The sequence below is a fragment of the Rhea pennata genome, chromosome 2 (assembly GCF_028389875.1).
Source record: "Rhea pennata isolate bPtePen1 chromosome 2, bPtePen1.pri, whole genome shotgun sequence".
NCBI classification, from domain to species: domain Eukaryota; kingdom Metazoa; phylum Chordata; class Aves; order Rheiformes; family Rheidae; genus Rhea; species Rhea pennata.
This window is the reverse complement of record NC_084664.1, coordinates 145,375,455-145,391,791: the sequence shown is the minus strand read 5'-3', so window position 1 is coordinate 145,391,791 and position 16,337 is coordinate 145,375,455. Positions and strand designations below refer to the sequence as shown.

General features: G+C 37.0%; 1 protein-coding gene across 1 annotated transcript in view; it reads left to right on the top strand.

Annotated features, from left to right (window-relative positions):
- The window catches only part of RSPO2 (R-spondin 2), a 104,374-nt gene extending 90,061 nt beyond the window's left edge, over positions 1-14,313 (top strand). Inside the window, exon 5 of the mRNA XM_062568378.1 lies at positions 13,588-14,313. Coding sequence (XP_062424362.1) covers positions 13,588-13,697 — 110 coding nt within the window. The 3' untranslated portion in view covers positions 13,698-14,313. The remainder of the gene's footprint in view (positions 1-13,587) is intronic.
- The last annotated feature ends 2,024 nt before the right edge of the window (positions 14,314-16,337 follow it).

Here is a 16,337-nt window from a genome sequence, read left to right as displayed (position 1 = left end):
CACTTAGCTCATGTGGATAAAGTTATTCTCAAGGACTTACCTCAGTTAAAAAAAAATCATTTTAAGTATACTTTTGTTCCGTTTTGCATGTATGTTGTATCTGTAGACTGCAGTGCCCCACTCTTAAGTGCTTCTGCCTCTACAGCTGTGCTAGGGGAAGGACATGCGAATACTCTTCTCTCAGCTTTGTGCAGTCTGTTTGGTGAGTTTAAGCATCAAGGGAGATAGCCTGAGCAGTCCTGCAGTTTTTGTTCTGAACTTAAGTGGTTTAGCAGTTGTTCACTTGTGCCCACAAAGCTGTGAGAGGGATAGTTGCCCAGCGGTGGGCGCTGACGAACAGCTGGAGCAAAAGTGTCCTCAGCTGCTCCAGCTGGATGCAGAAAAGGAGCACCCCCTCCAACCTCAGTAATACTCATTTTTTTGTGGTAGATAAGACCTTGATTAAAGGCATGTCTCTGAAATACGATCTACTCAGGTTTCTCATGTCTCTTCTAGACATCAGCACTTACAGTCAAGGTGGTTTCTTGGCACTTTCCTGGATGATCATATTTTATTGTTTATTTATTGCTGCTTCTCACATAAAATTAATTAGAGGCAGTTAAGCGGCACCAAGGGTTGTGTTTTGTTTTTTTTTTTTAATCTTATTAGCAAATAGTATATCTGAACAGAATTCCTTTCAAAATAATGAGGACTGAGTCTGTACATTCATTTCTAGAAAACTTATACATAATCAGTTGATGATTAATATTTGGGTTAATATTTACATCTATAGAAATTAAACAAAAATTTCACAGAAGTGCTAGGCAGGAATAACTACCATGCTTCAAGTGAGGGTGTTCAAACTTGAGATTTACCTCGTTCTATAAAGTTTTCTTATCTTTACCACAAGATTAAATTAAAGCATATAGTGGTTGGATGTCTAGTAGAAATTAATGGTGGCCCTAATATATTTGTTTCAGTCAATTATATAAAAATATAAATCATACAATTATATAAAGCTATATTAAAATAATATACAGTATGGTTTAAATTTCAGGATAATACAAAGACTAGCATAATAGTAAGAAATAAATACTCTAGGGTAGACCTAAGAAAAATCCAGATTGCTTTGTTAATGAGTCCCATTCAAAGTTAATTTTAATGTAGCTAAACATAAAGTTATACATGGAGGAGAATTAGTAGATGAGTAATGCGTACCTCCAGGATGAGGAATTGCACCTAGAAATGTATCTAGTAAAGTTTCTGAGAAGAAATATTAACAGGAGACCACTGCAATGTTGAGAGACATCTCAGTGTTGAGAGACATACAGTTCTTGCTTGTCAAACTTAGGTAATAATGAAAGAGCAGAAGAAAATGTTTTATCCTATATATGGGCTGAACTGTAACATCCAACTAGGGACCCATATTTTATAGAATATACTGGAAAACTGAAGAGGGTGTGGATAAGAGTCACAAACTTTAGTTGAGGGCTAGAAAATAAGTTTCACAGTAAGGAGCACAAAGACTGCCGTATGTTTAACTTCTCAAAAAGATGATGAGCAGAGATTTTTCTACAGTGTATAAAACCTGAATCCTTTAATCTAGCAGAGAACAGCATAACCAGAAGTAATATCTAGATATTAAAATTTAGGTTGGGAATTTGGCAGATATTTCTAGCAGTGGAATGATTAACTGCTGAAACAATTACCAGAGGAAGTGATGGATCCTCTTTCTTATCTTGTCTTCAAATCTAGACTGGATGCATTTCTCCAACAAATTGTTAGCTTCAATACCATATGAAAATAATAAGTCTTTTGGCTCATGTTTATTTAAGAAATCTCACTAGATACTCTTGGTCCCCTCCGTCTTCTCACTTGCAGTCAATGCATGTCTTAAGTCTTAAGAAATAAACAATATTTTGAAATATATTTATTAATATAAAGAGAAAGCATTCTTGAAGAGACATGCATTATCTAATTTTGCTATCTAGATCTTTATTATTTAATGTACAGACTTTGAAAAGGTTTGAGATAATCTTGGTGCAGTGAACTTCAGATAAGTGGTCCGTCTGGCTGGCTTCAAGGCAAACAGGACACTAACTTATTATGCATAATAATAAACTTTTAGAAGTCACAGGCTATTTGGTTTATGGCTTGTCCTTATTATATTCCCAAGTGCATCTGCGGTAAAATTTAATACATAATATATTATTTCAAATGCTGCTATTTCATGCAACCTTGAACTTACTTGGAAATAAAATACAATATACAGTAATTTAAAGAAAGTGTAGTACACACAATTTGCTTGTACATGAATTTCCTTATTTTAAATAATCATAACTTTGAAACCACCTGTTTTATTTCCTTCTGATATGAGTCTTTCACTATGAAAATCTCCAAGCATGTCAAACTGGATTTTTATGCTTTTGGCTGTTTTTGTACTATATTCTGATTGAAACCAAAGAAAAAAATGCTTATGAATAACTCAATAACTGCATTAGGGCAATAAATGATATTAAATATTTTAAAACTTGCTCACTAAAACTCATTAACTAACATATTTTTTAAGGCTCACAATGCCTTGAGCAAAATTATTTTCTCCAAGGAACAAGATTTTCATCAGCTTAGCACCTGGAGGACAGGGAGTTAGGTGGTCCAAGAATCTGTTTATGCATTACTTTTGACAGATCCTAAAAGAAATACTTTTAAGCTGGGTTTATTTTATCCTTAATCCTGATTTGCTGGTATTTCCTACTGTCCTGAGCAGGCTCTTGTTCAAGCCTCCAGTGCCAGTCGATCAAAAAAGGTTAGCTAACACTACTTTACAACCCAGTAGTGGTTTAAAGAGGGTTTTTTTGTGGTGGTGAAGGGGGCAAATGTGCAGACTTTTTCCTGTGGTATGAATTATGCAGATAGTTCAACTAAATGCTGCCCAAACACTCAGAAAAAATGCAGGAGAAAGTTTGAAAAAAATTGACTCAGTAGTTTTAAATTCATGATGAATATTTGTAAAATTTAATGGTCCAAACTTTGAGGTGGCCCCACAGATTCTGTCTATGTGCCAAAAATACTGACAGAGCAGGAGCCAGAAACACAGCAAGACTCTAAACTCATGATATATGAAAAAATAGGCTTAATGGTACTTTTTTATAAAATAAAATAAACAATAATACAAATAGCAGATTGCTATACAAATTCTATCTTCATGTTCCAGACCCAGTCTGTCAGGCAGCATGAAACAGTCATTCATTGTCTAATATTTTAGTTTGAATACATCTTTAAAATCAAACAAGTTACGCCATTTCTGTGTCCTCACCCTTAAATCTAGCTGTTCCTTTCCCTGGCTTTCTCCATGGCATGTCTGCAGCAAGAGAAATAGTATCACAGTGACAGGAAAAAGCCAGCAACATCCTGGGAAAGCTGTGCTGCCACATACTGAGTATGCCATAGACATCCCATAATGTCTATGGCACCCCTTCCAAAATGCAGGAGTTAGGGTCGAGAACTGCTCCCACTAGCATGCTTCAGATGTAGTGGTAGTGCTTTGGAGACTACCTGCCCTCCTAAGCCCTGTTCACTTCCTTGTAGACCTTCCTGTGCGTTGTTTCTCAAAGAGGAAAGCAGAGCTTCAAAAGATAGTCCATAGATCATAGAAGAACATAGTCAACTAATTTGTGTTCTTGCCTTCATTGTAGAGTATTCTCCACACGAACAAGAAACAACAACAACAACAAAGAAGTTTTTTTACTGACATGGTCCAAAAAGCTGTTTCTAAAGTTGTGACAGCAATTTGATTATACTGGTACACAAACAAATGCTGCAGCAAGGTAAAGAGCAATGAAGGACACCATACCTATTTATTTTTGTTATAAATGGCTATGCAGTTTTATTTTTTATATCAGTGGAAAAGCAGCATCTGCCTATTTGAAAACAAATAAGAATTAGGGAGAAAAGTGCCCTTTTCCAGCTTCTGATAGTGAATAAACTTTCTGTAGATATATGCTGTGGAACTGATTGGTTACGGCATAAATAGTCCTGGCACGTTTAGGAGTATTAGTGGGCTTCAGGTGTGCAGTAGGTCAAAGAGCCCTCACAGTCAGCCTTGAGAAAATGCTCTTATTTAAGCCAAAAAGAAATTTACTTTAATACATTTAGGGATAACACCATATAACTCAGGTCATCCTTTAAATCCAGATGACTATGGCTCAAAGATAGCAGCTACCTCTGTACTAGTTAAATAAATGTACTGATGAACCAGCACAGAGCAATCTGTGTCCATGTGACTGTTCTCATCGCCTCCAAAAAGAGGACCTGCCTGCTGAGGGCAGTCCCTGGCCCAAGCTGTCTCTTGAGCAGAGCCTGGCAATCGCAGGGAGGGTGCTGCTTGGCCCGGGTCAAACTCAACAGCACAAATGAGTGTCTGAAAATATTCTCTGGTATCATGTAGAATGTTGCTTTTGAATCCTGGTTCAGCCTCTGCGTGGGTTAGTTCCTCAACCTGCCTGAATGCTATAGTCCACACAAGGGACCGACTGGGAACAAGCAGCTGGGAGTGGAGTGAAAGCTGGAGGCAGGGCAGCTCCCCTTTTTCAGTGGCTGCATTTTATGGTGGAGTCAACTGCCTATGGAATTATGGTCTCAGAAGAATTATCTGTGGTTGCCTTGATAAACAGCTGAAAAGAAATCCTTTTATTCTCTGCTTCTTAGGAGACGTGAATCTTTGAAAGATCAGTAACCACATATGCAATAACCTTGAGCACCATTCAACAACTTACTCTCCCAGATACAATGACAGTAAAACCAGTAAAATTTCTTAACAAACTTAAAGTGATTGCCAGGGAGAAGCGTGTGACCACAGTGTGTGTGATGTTCATGTAGGAAGGGAAGGGAAGTCCTGGAAGATAAATTTTCATCATTAGGTATAGAGAGTGTGTTGTCAAAGATTGTTGTCTCTATAGATAAAATACTTTTATACATGGATACATATTTTTGGCTGTGTATAAACATTTTTATTATTTTGAGATTTAGTTTATATTTCATTTGAAAGGAAGAAAAACAAACCCTAATCTTCCATCAGAAATATTTTGCTTGGCTCTGATTGCAAAGCATGTGATCTGACATGGTGGTGACTAAGATAAGAATAGTAAGTATCCTCTGTGCAACTGATACTCATATCATTGAATTCTGAGCTAAATCTATGTTAGATTAATATTTTGGCTACTTTGGAGACCCACCTGTTTTTACATAAGCATGACTGAAAGGAGTACTGGACCCATTATTTAAACATCCATGCTATTGAGTTAAACATATGCTGCCTACAGGAATTTTCTGAGGTGTTTTCACGTCACCTTGAATTTCCTGGTTCTCCTCCTTCCACCAGTGTGCCTTCTTTCTCTTTATTCTATGAGTCTGCATATGTGAGGTCCCAACTGTAGTATTAATATTCTTTAATAAATAGGATCACTTAGTTTATGGCAGAGTAGACCATAAACTCTAGGTAGAGCAAATTGCTGCTTCTGTAAAGAAAAATTAGGAGGTTAATAATTGGGAGTGCAGGCCTGTTTTCATATGTCACTGCCATCTACTATACAAACTGTAGAACCATAGTGTGGAAAATGCATTGTGTTTCACCAGTGTGAGAAGACTTTTTTCTCACTTAATTTACTTGAGTTAATTTAACTCAAGAAGGGAAAATCCATTGAATTCTTGTTCTTTACATAGGAATCAGTATCTCTTAAACAGATGACGATGTCTGAAGATACTCAGTGCTGTCCAGAAGGAAAGAACATCAGATTTTAGTTTTGCTTACATAGCTTTTATTCATGGCAAATGAAAAGTGGGTATTTACTTTGTGAGGAAAAGTGTGTTGTACATTAGTTTGCTTATTTTTGCCCTAATTAATAAAACCTTTCATTTCTTAGCAGATGTGTCAAAATAAAAGGGATTAGACATTGACAAAGCCAGTGAGATAGACATACAGATATGGGATCGATTAATACTTCTTTTGGTTGAGGAATTATTCTTTGATTCTTTTAAATTAGCTTTCATCTCAGTAGCTGATGCTTTGTGCTTCTACACAAACACTAGTTACACGCAGTGTTATATAGAATGGGATATAATCATTTATCCAAATTTGTGAAGTGATTAAATGACAGTGTTGAAAATAAAATATCAGAATTCTGGTTGAGAAGAACTAAGTAAGTCTGTTTTTCTAATAGTTTTATTAATTTTAAAAGGCTAAGAACACGTAATATATTCCATTAACTATTACTACTGTATCAGAAACTATGGAAGAACATCAGTTGGCTTGTAAAATCAAGCACTTCAAAATTGAGGAAATGCCATCATTTGCTCCTTTTTTTATCAGTTATGGTACAGGATATAATTACATTGTTTTTAACTCTTTTTATTCAGTAAATATTCTAAGGCCTAATTTGCTCAACATTATTCAGCCCTTGCAGATGAAGAAAGAAGGATAAAATAGTTCATGGCTCTTCTATGGTGTCCATTGTTACTGTATTTCAGTACTTTGCAAATATTCATTAGTCCATCTTTATAAATTCTGACATTTGGGGATTAAAAGTGATGTTAAGAGAGCTGAGGTACTTTACATGTTCAAAGCATCCTTTCTGTCATCTTCAGAGGCAAATGTGAGTATGCAAGTCTTCTTTGAATGACCTCAGAAATTCACCCAGGAAAATGAGGAACTGTTTTCTGATACTTGACCTATTCTGTCCTCAGCCTATCTCTCTTCTTATTCTGTGTCTCTGCCCAAGCCCCAGTCTCTTCTGTTCCCTAACCAAAATGGTTGTTTTACTTTGGCTGTTTTCCCCCAAGTCTTCCTGTAGCACACATTGAGCCATTTTTAGCCTAAATTTGCTAGTGTTAAAAAACAGCCGCAAACTGGAGTCTTACTAACAAAATTAATGTGAATTCTTCACAACAGGCAGCACTGGTAGTGATAGCTGAACATCCAGTTTGCTGCATTACAAAAACTCTGTACGTTCTCTTCCTGAGGGCCACTTGTCAGTATTGGTTTGTAAATCACACTTTTGAAAGAGATTAACTTTGTAGCAAGGGAGCTTTTCATTCATTCAAGATATATTTAGAAGTTTGCTTACAACTTGTGCATTCCTCTGGCAATTTGAGTATCCAAAATATAAATATTAAGTCTTTGATACAGGTCCATGTTGTGTTTTCATCCATCATTCAATAGAGTAGGACTGTGATCCTGATTATGACTACTCTATGCAAGAAATAATTATATTGGCATTTACTGAGTTCATTTCCCCTGCTTCTGCTGAGTATTTTCTTCTTTACACCTTTTTTGACCACATCACAGTCCTTTTGTGTTTTGTTCATTCTAATATTGATAGCACTGCTTATTTGGTACTAGTTGGCTTATGGCTCTACTGCAGGTTTCTCAACACAGCATAACACTGCAAGCACTGACCTGTGCTTAAGTGGCTCATAATAGAATTACCTCCTTCTGACATCTGCCTATATGCTGGAGTCAACAGAAAGACACGAAAAAAAGCCAGTAATTCTTCAACTTCTAACCCAGCTGAAAGCACCAGGAAATAAATTGCCTTCGGAGAATAAATGGATATACACATGAGCTTCCTTGTTCATTTATGTATTTTAGTCAGTGCAAATACTCATTTTACTTGATTAAGTTCCACTACTTCTGGGCTGAGTCCTTGGTTGTTGGGTTTTTGTTGTTGTTGTGGTGTTTTTTTTTTTTTTTTTTTTTTTTTTTTTTTTTTTTTTTTTGCAGTCACTGTTTATGTATAGGTTGTTGTACCCTGCAAATGGAAAGTTATCCTGTCAGAGAGGGCATCTTAAGAAGTGTGCATTGGCTATATTTTTCTTGATTTTGATCTGACTGGTTAGTCCTCAAGTGCCTCTGTCCTATTTCCACTGTTGTCATTTGTTCACCTGCTGTCTGCTCTCTTTTAGTGATACCACTTGAGCGTGGTAACTTTTCTTGCTTATCATGTGGAGAAGATGCTGCCACCCACAGGGTCTAAGTTATAACTGCAGCTATATGAGAATAATTTATAAGTAAACAGCATTTAGCTCCTAAAAAGATAAATGAAAGGGAGAAAAGGTCAAAAGGTGTCTTGCACAAGGTCTGTTATTATCTTGAGTTACCATTACGCCTTTGCTGGTAGCAGTGGAAATTCTACATATGAAAACATTGAGAAGAGAAATAGTCACACACCTTTAAGCCCCATTATTCAGTAGTGATCCATAGAAGATAAAAATGTTTTAAATTAAGAAGGAAGAATTAAATGTTTTGATAGCTCTAAAATAAAATAATAATCCATGTGTATGAACACTGAAAAATTGTGAGAGAATTAAACATCCTCTACAGCTGCAGATAGTCTTTTTTTTAAAGCTTTAAATTTGAATTCTTATTGCCCTCATGTGGATGTATACTGTGTTTTTTCAATCTGTTGAAAGTAGAAATGGACAGATTCCATCACGAGAGTGGGAAATACTGCCATACATTTGCCTAGGAAGGACAATTTGAGAACTAAACTGATACTGTACATCTTAGGCAAGGATCTCAAGCAGCATGGCAGTGATATATTCTGTTACTTTTACATAGAAAAAATGCCAATGACAAGCTCTTGTACTCTCTTTCTTTCCCTCTGAATGCATTTGCTCTATTTTCTTTTTGAAAAATCAGGAGTGCCCTGAGTGTTAAGACTATGCTGGCCAAGCTGTGTCCCTGTCCAAGCTGTGTCCATCCAGAGGGAACATGCAGTATACTTTGAACTCAGGATATGAAACAAAACAGGGAACTGAGCATGAACTCTCTAATGTTCTAGCATGCTGCAACTGTAGGAGCAACAGAATGAAAAAGTATAACAACAACAGAAAGAGAAGAAAAATGCTCTACAGATCAAAGTGCCAAGTTAGAACTAATTGCTTTCATTGCAGTTACTCTCCACTTTATGGGCAATTGCTGTTAAAAAAAGTTTCTGTCTATTAGTGTAAAAAATATATATTTATGTTTGTACATATATATATATATATATGTTTCAAGAACTCATGTTGGAATTGTATTATTACTTCTGTGTTATTGTACCATTAAAAGCTGGTGTACCTTGTTAGCTAACAACAGTATTTCATTGAATATTAGTGGACCATCCACCAATCATGGACAAGTGAGTAATCCAAGTGAAAGTTTCATGAATAACACTGTAAAGATACCATTGTGATAACAGTTGCTTAGTAGAACATACAGACTTATTCATTGGCATTCTATAAAGCAAACAGCAAAGCTGAATTTGTAACATATCTTCATTGCAATAAAGAGTTTGACCAAATGGCTTTGCCAGTCTTTCTTCTTTAAAATAGTCTGTGCGGAAAGATGAGAGATACAGAATGATCGATAAGCTTCTAAGGATTTTATTTCCTAAATAACTGCACAGCAAATCTGGCTAAGTTTCAGATCTTTCCTAGGCCCTACATATATTTCAGTGTAAACACAGGACTCTGCAGAGTATTAAATAAATCTGTAAATTATGTTCAGAACCAATTCAGACAGTAACAACTGAGGAACCCCTTTTTAGACAGTGGGAGATAAAAATGCTTTTTAAGGAAAAAAAAAAAAGTAGCATTAATTTGAAGAAGTGTTTAGTTAACATGCAAGGGAAAAGGTAATAGGAATATAGTAACTGAGCAGTTCGTGTTCGGATATCCTGCTCTTCACCTGAATTATTTGTATTTGCTCCCATTGCTGTTAACACCAAAGACTTTCAAGGATAGATTGTCCACAGTAATAAAATAAAGATTGAAAATCAGACCTGATGTGGAAGCCTATAATTTAGCAGGTAGAAACAAGGCCTGTGGCTATCCACCACACAACAAGCAGGCGAGTTACCACCAGAAATGATGTAATGTCACTTCAAGGGTGCTGCTGGCAGCAGGTCCCAGACTGCTGTGCTGAACGAGTTGCTCACTGGAGTTCTGTTTCTGATAAGGAGGATTTTATAGGCTGTATGGATCAGACTCAATATCGGAGCTATTGTCAGTTCCTGTCCTATGTGGTAGTACTATAACCTGCTGCTGATAGCATAGCCTTGGAGCCAGACGGGAAGGAAACACTGAGGCCCATGTTGCAGCCCTTGAATAGTTAGTTAGTAGTTAGTTAGCTACTAACTAACTAACTGTGGTAGAGACCAGTATGAGGCTGAGAGCCTCACGGGAAGTGTGGAAGGAGTTGTACTTTGTTCCCTTTTGAGTAGCCCTATTTGTACAGTTTGGGCTCTGGAGGTTTCTGCAGTTTTTACAAAAAAATTCCTCATTCTTCTGAGGGGCACCTTGCCCTCCTAGCCCACACCAACGGCTTTTGCTGAGCAGGAGCAAGAATGATCATGACTATCTCATCCATACTCATCATATCTATCTTATCCATCCCACTTCCTCCAAGGGCAGGGAATCCACAAGGTGGGTTGTAAAAGCCTTGCAGGGAGACAGGGTGCTCTCCCTTCTCGTTTGCTTCAGAGAGCTTGCTGTAAGCCAGGAGTTTCCTCCTGGGTGGTAGACTGGGAAGTCAGGGTGGGGAGGGGTTCCTGGCAACAGCAAGTTTTGTAATATAATAAACTGTGGATAAAATCCACTCCTTTTCAGCAGCCCCATCAAACCCGAGTGCAGCAGAACAGTGTTGTTTCCAATGAAGAAAGGGGTCTGGACGCAGAGCTCATGCTTTTGGTAGCTGCAAGCATGTGCAAGGGGTGGAGGAGCCAGATGAGGATCCTTGGCAGATAGTGTTCTCCAAAGAGCTGAAGACACCGCTGCCTCATGGCCGGGGTAGCTCACTGGGGCCCTGCACGGATGCCTCTTCATTGGCCTTTCCCCCCACTGCCTTCCCTTTGGGGAGCTGAGAGACGTGGCTGTTGGATCTTTGGAGATCCACTTTTTGCACTGTAAACGTGTTCTTCAAAAGAGTAGCCTGTAGCAAGATATTTGGAAGTTACTTCTGTTCACTGTGCTTTTGCTGATAAGCACAAAGTCTGAATTTAATAAAAGTTCTTGTGCATGGGAACCTCAGCAACACTTTGTTTGAACTCTGTAGTCTTTATAGTCACCTTTTTTTCTGCTAATCTCCAATCTCTGTTGCATTCTAGTAATAGTATGGGAACCAATTGCTAGCCAGGAAATACCTTTTTGCATTCAGTTTTCTGGTTAAAATAACAGTTGGAATTTGGAACCGCATTAGCCTCACTAACCATTTGGATTTTTTCTGTGATTTAATATTGTCCTGAAAACAAGAGAACCCATTCTGTACTGCAGGGCACTTGGAACTGCAGTGAGCAGCCAAAGTTATCGGGTATCAGCTGCTCAGTGGTTGCTGCCTCTGTGCAGGTTTTTATTCCATGCCCCACGTAAGGAAGATAAGCTGCCTTCTCTGTGCCTTGGGGTAAAAGCAGGTACGGGGTAATTACGGCAGAGCCGCTGAAACGTGGTAATGTCTTTGTTGTACAATGACATATCAAATCACTGAAGTCTATTACAGTTCATTTCTTTTTTTATTTTAGAATATCACATTGGGAGCTCACTGGCAATTTGATTTGATGTTTATGTTAGAGCAGACTGCTTTATATGGCTTAGAGAAATAGATGGCAAGTGGGCTGTGTGCCATTTTATCTGGACGTTTCAGAGTCTTCAGAGAAAAAAGAACAGCTCTTCTATTAATTTAAAATTACAGTAAGCATTTGCTTTACTTTTCTGGAGGAGAGTATAGAGAAAACTAGATGTGGCACTAACTGCAGATTAATTTGTTTGTTTGTTAAATGATCTGTACAGTGAAAACACTCAGAATCTAAAATCACTGACCAAACATCATAGCAAAACTCCAGGAAAGCTCTAATTGATTCTGTTGATCTTCTGACCAGCAGTGTTATCAGTCATTCCAAATTGTTTTCCCTTATCTACTACTTAATAAATATTTCAAAGATTCAGGTTAAAAAATTTTGAGTATTTAAAGTACAAGGTAGAATAATTGAAACCATCTTGTAATGCCACTTTGTGTCAAGTATTCCATCTCTCGCTGACCTCATTAGGTGTGCCTAGTTATTAGATACAGTGTTACTGAAGAGTTTTAACTTAAAAGCTGCTTTGATTAATGATTGGTTGAACTGAGGTTTTACTGTGTAGGATTAACTAGGTTTAAAAACGGCAAAATGCCATAGTAGCGTTAATGCCAGACTTTAATGAGAAGCAGAAGTAAACTAAACTCATGTTCTCATTACTTTTATGTCCTGTCCTATTGCCACTACTATTCCTAGTGAGTAGTAGCCTAGATAATATATTTCTTACAAATATGTAATTTTAACTATAGCCATATACTTTTAATGAATATTAAATGTTGTTAATTTTAAATTCAGATTCATTATCTCAGTCTTGCTATCCAATAGAAAAAAATGTCTCATGTTGATTTGGCCTTTTAGTTAAGAAACAATATGGAAGTAAGACAAGATCATACTGGCAAACATTTCTCCCAGTTAAGACTATCAGTGTAGTCGAAAAATACACTTTAAACAGTTTTATGTTGTCTGCTACTTGAATTTTATTTTACTCTCATCTTCATAAGCAAATTTCGATCTCCTGAAAGTTTGTAGAGTTGGTAGGCTAGTAATTATAGACTTAGTTTTTTCATTGATCACATATTGCAATATATGATACTGCTGATAAAACCTGGACAATTCTCACTCAAGACAGTGTTCAGTCATTTCCTTAAATCCTAGTAAAGTAGATAGAATTTAAGTGCATGTTTAAAAGAAACCAAATTGCAGTGCTGAAGACAGGTTTTTTGTATGTAGCAGATTTTCAGTCCATGGTGTCTTTGCTGGGATAATCAAGGGGCTCTGAACAGGAAACAGTTTTCTCTCAGGAGTTTGAGGGTGTTTTTTTTTTTTTTTATTTTTTTTTCTTTTCTGTATTGATCCTAATTTCCTGTTTCTCAAAAGCAGTGAATTTCAAATATGGGACTGTTGGACAAAAAATGTGTAATAAGGTTTTGGTTTCTGCACAGTAACATACTGTGAGAATTAAGCCCTGAGCACTCGTAAGCAATAGTAGCAGCTCTTCACAGAGGCAGCGTTGTTTCTGCCAAAGCGTGTAGGACTACCTCCAGCCAAATACTTGGGCTGTAATGCCTGATTTCTCATTGAAATCATGGATATATTGGACTTGACTTAAATAGGATTACTCACTCAAGCAAATTTACACAAGGGTCTAAGGCACATATCCAGCTTTCAGTGAGTTAGGAGTCTACGTACATACTTGTTTGGCTCTGGGCCCTCGGCCGAGACCGTAACTTAGCTTGCGTGAGTTATTGTGTTGAAATTGAGACCTACATAAACATTGTTACTTGTACCAGCAAAACTGGGTGTGTGGACAAGTGCTGACAGTCAGGGATCCGACTTCATTTTCTACCATATTGAAAATGTCTGTTTCCAGCGATGATCAAAATCTATTAACTAAGCATTACATTTGCACTCCCCGTCGGTAATTCCCTGATCACAGAGTTTTTTACCTGTGTATTCTTTTGTCAGTTGACCTATTCATATTATTTTGCTTTTCCTTGCCTAGGAAGAAGGACAACAAAAACAAAGGACAAGAAAAAGAAGAAAAAGAATTTGATGGAAAGGGCTCAGAAGCAGCACAGCATCCTTCTAGCTACAGATAAAACAAGCCAGTAAAGACTTAATTTTTTTAATATATATTTTGCAAAGTGCACAAAGCTGCTATATGCTCCTGCCCATGGATGCACTGCGATTCAGCTGCTTTGACAGTATTGGTGGCAAATAACTTGTGAAAAAAGCCCACAAGCTTGTTTGTTTTATTTATATATTTTTTATTTTATTTTTTCCCTCTTATTTTTGACCTGAAGACTTCAAGGTCAGGAGTGCACTGAGCTGAATCAGTGGAAGTGGTGCTGAAGTGTGTCAAAGATTTAGTCTGAGTGCCTGGCCCATGTGTTGACATGGAATGGAAGCAAGAAAGAAACCTATGCATCACTGTTGGGCGGACTTGTGCATATTTAAATAACAGAGCAGAAGTCTCGGAGGTGTAGGTACTCTTGCATTTATGGCCTTTGTTTCCTTTGTTTGTACATTTCAAGAGTAAATGGATATGACTTATCTTCCTAGCATTAACGTGCATTGTTCTCAGCACTCATTAAATGAAACAGCTGTATAATAAAACTGCTTTAAGACAATATACCGCAGGAGTTACTGCTTAGAGTTCCAGAAGCACAACAGATCCTATGTGTACATATTACTCTGTATACATATAAATAAACATATTTACTGTACATCTATGCATTTTTATGTATAATACATTATACATGTTTAAAGTTATGTCCTGTTGGTTCTAGTAATATACTTTAAAATATCCAGTAAACGTTTACTTTTTACTATGTTTTAAATATCTTTAAATATTTCTCAATAACTACCAACCAGATTTTTTCATTTGTAAAGCACATTCGGATGGCTAAACTACCTTGTAGTGACCCTCACAGTGGACCGTCAGCTCTGAAATATACTTGCCAGACTTGTAAACTCAAGTCTTTTCTGCTATTCTGCTATCTCAGTCCCTACGCTTCTCACAAAAAGGAGCGGAGCTCTTTTAAGATGACAGGCATGATGATGATAGATGTTTTGAGTGTCAGGAGGAAATTAATATGGAAAGCTCTTGGTATCTAAGATTATATGTGTAGCTTTTCAAATATCATACACAGTATTATTTTTCTGTTAGCCCTGATCAAGTCAGATGCAGCAATTGAGTACCCAAATAAGGGAGAAATACAAGAAAAATCTGTGTAATTTAAAAAGTGTAGCAAACACTAGTCCCAAGTCCCAGTGTTGCCAGTTATTTATAGAAGTTCAGCATATTTAGTCTGCATCTGTTCACTTTTGCATTTTCCTTGTAGGGAGGTAAAAATGGCTCAGGATGTGTGAACTGTCTTACATTATTGGGCTTGCATTCAAGGAGATTTTTTTAAGGTCTGCCCGTAAAAGTCCACATGAAAATGGCTGTAAATTCTACTGTCACTTATAGAAGTTACTCCACTTCTAGAACTGAAACTATAATTGCATTGTTACCTTCACAAACCAAGGAAAAGGTAAAACAGACCCCTAAAAATGTTTTTGTCATAGATTTAGAAAAATCCCACAAATATCACAATTTTAGTTTCATTTGTTTTATGCTTTATAAATAAACTAGGGAAATAAAGCATCTATAAGCATAAATATATCCATATGTAGCTAGGAGAAATGTTGCTACAAAAAAGTGCAGTGGTTAGTCATGTATGAATATTCTCTACAACTGCTTGTGGACTTCCATTAACCATGAAGTTTTCACCTTCTCTCATTTATAGTATGTTCATATTTACCTAGAGCATAATATTGTTAAGGACAGTGAGATCGTTTGATCCTGGGCTGCTGTTTTGGACTTTAAATGGTTTACTTTAAAAATAAGGACAGTAAGAACTGTGGCTGCCTGTTTGCTTACTGTCTGTCTGGTTATCAAATTTGGCTGCGAGTGCAGTGCAAATCCACATAAAATCCTTCTAGTAGTGGTCACAAATATTGTATTAGGCATGTCATGAAAAGAATACTATAAAATACAATAAAATGTTGTCGCAAGCTTCTGAGTAAAATATTTTTGGTCCTTTATAATTTAAGGAGTGTATTTCTTCTGAGTAGAATGTGCATAGAAGAGTCAGAGAAGGTGTATGAATGCAGATTTTCTCCCACTGGTGTGGGAAATTTAGGGGTTTTCCAATCAGATATTGTGGTTGATGCTTACACCACATTTGAAAAGGTTACATCCTTTCTGAAGCAGGCACTGTATGTTAGATACACATTGCGTTCACTTGTTCCAGTCTTCTTCATACTCAGTTTCCTTGAGTGTAGACCAAGAAACTCATCTGTAAGTGACAAGTGTCCTCATGTGTAGTTTTTTTCTTCACCCTAGACATCCGTTTTCATCCTGCCCAGTGGAATCCATCAAAGTATTTGTAGCATTGGAGATTTCATAGAACCATACCCATCCTGAGGTTGGGAAGGACCTTGAGACGTCATCTAGTCCCAACCCCTGTTTGAAACAGGTCCAACATCAAAGTTAAATCAGGTACATCCACAAATGAGGCTTTCACAAACTCTCTAGTCCTTGTTCCATTGTTTGACCATCTTCACAGGGAAATTTTTTTTCTTTTTTTCTAATTAGAATTTTGCTGTTGCAGTTTGTGGCCTTTTGCTGTGCACCTCTGAGAAGAAGTGGGCTTAGTCTTCTCTATAACCCCTGTTAAGGAAGCTGAACACTGCAAAAAGATTTCC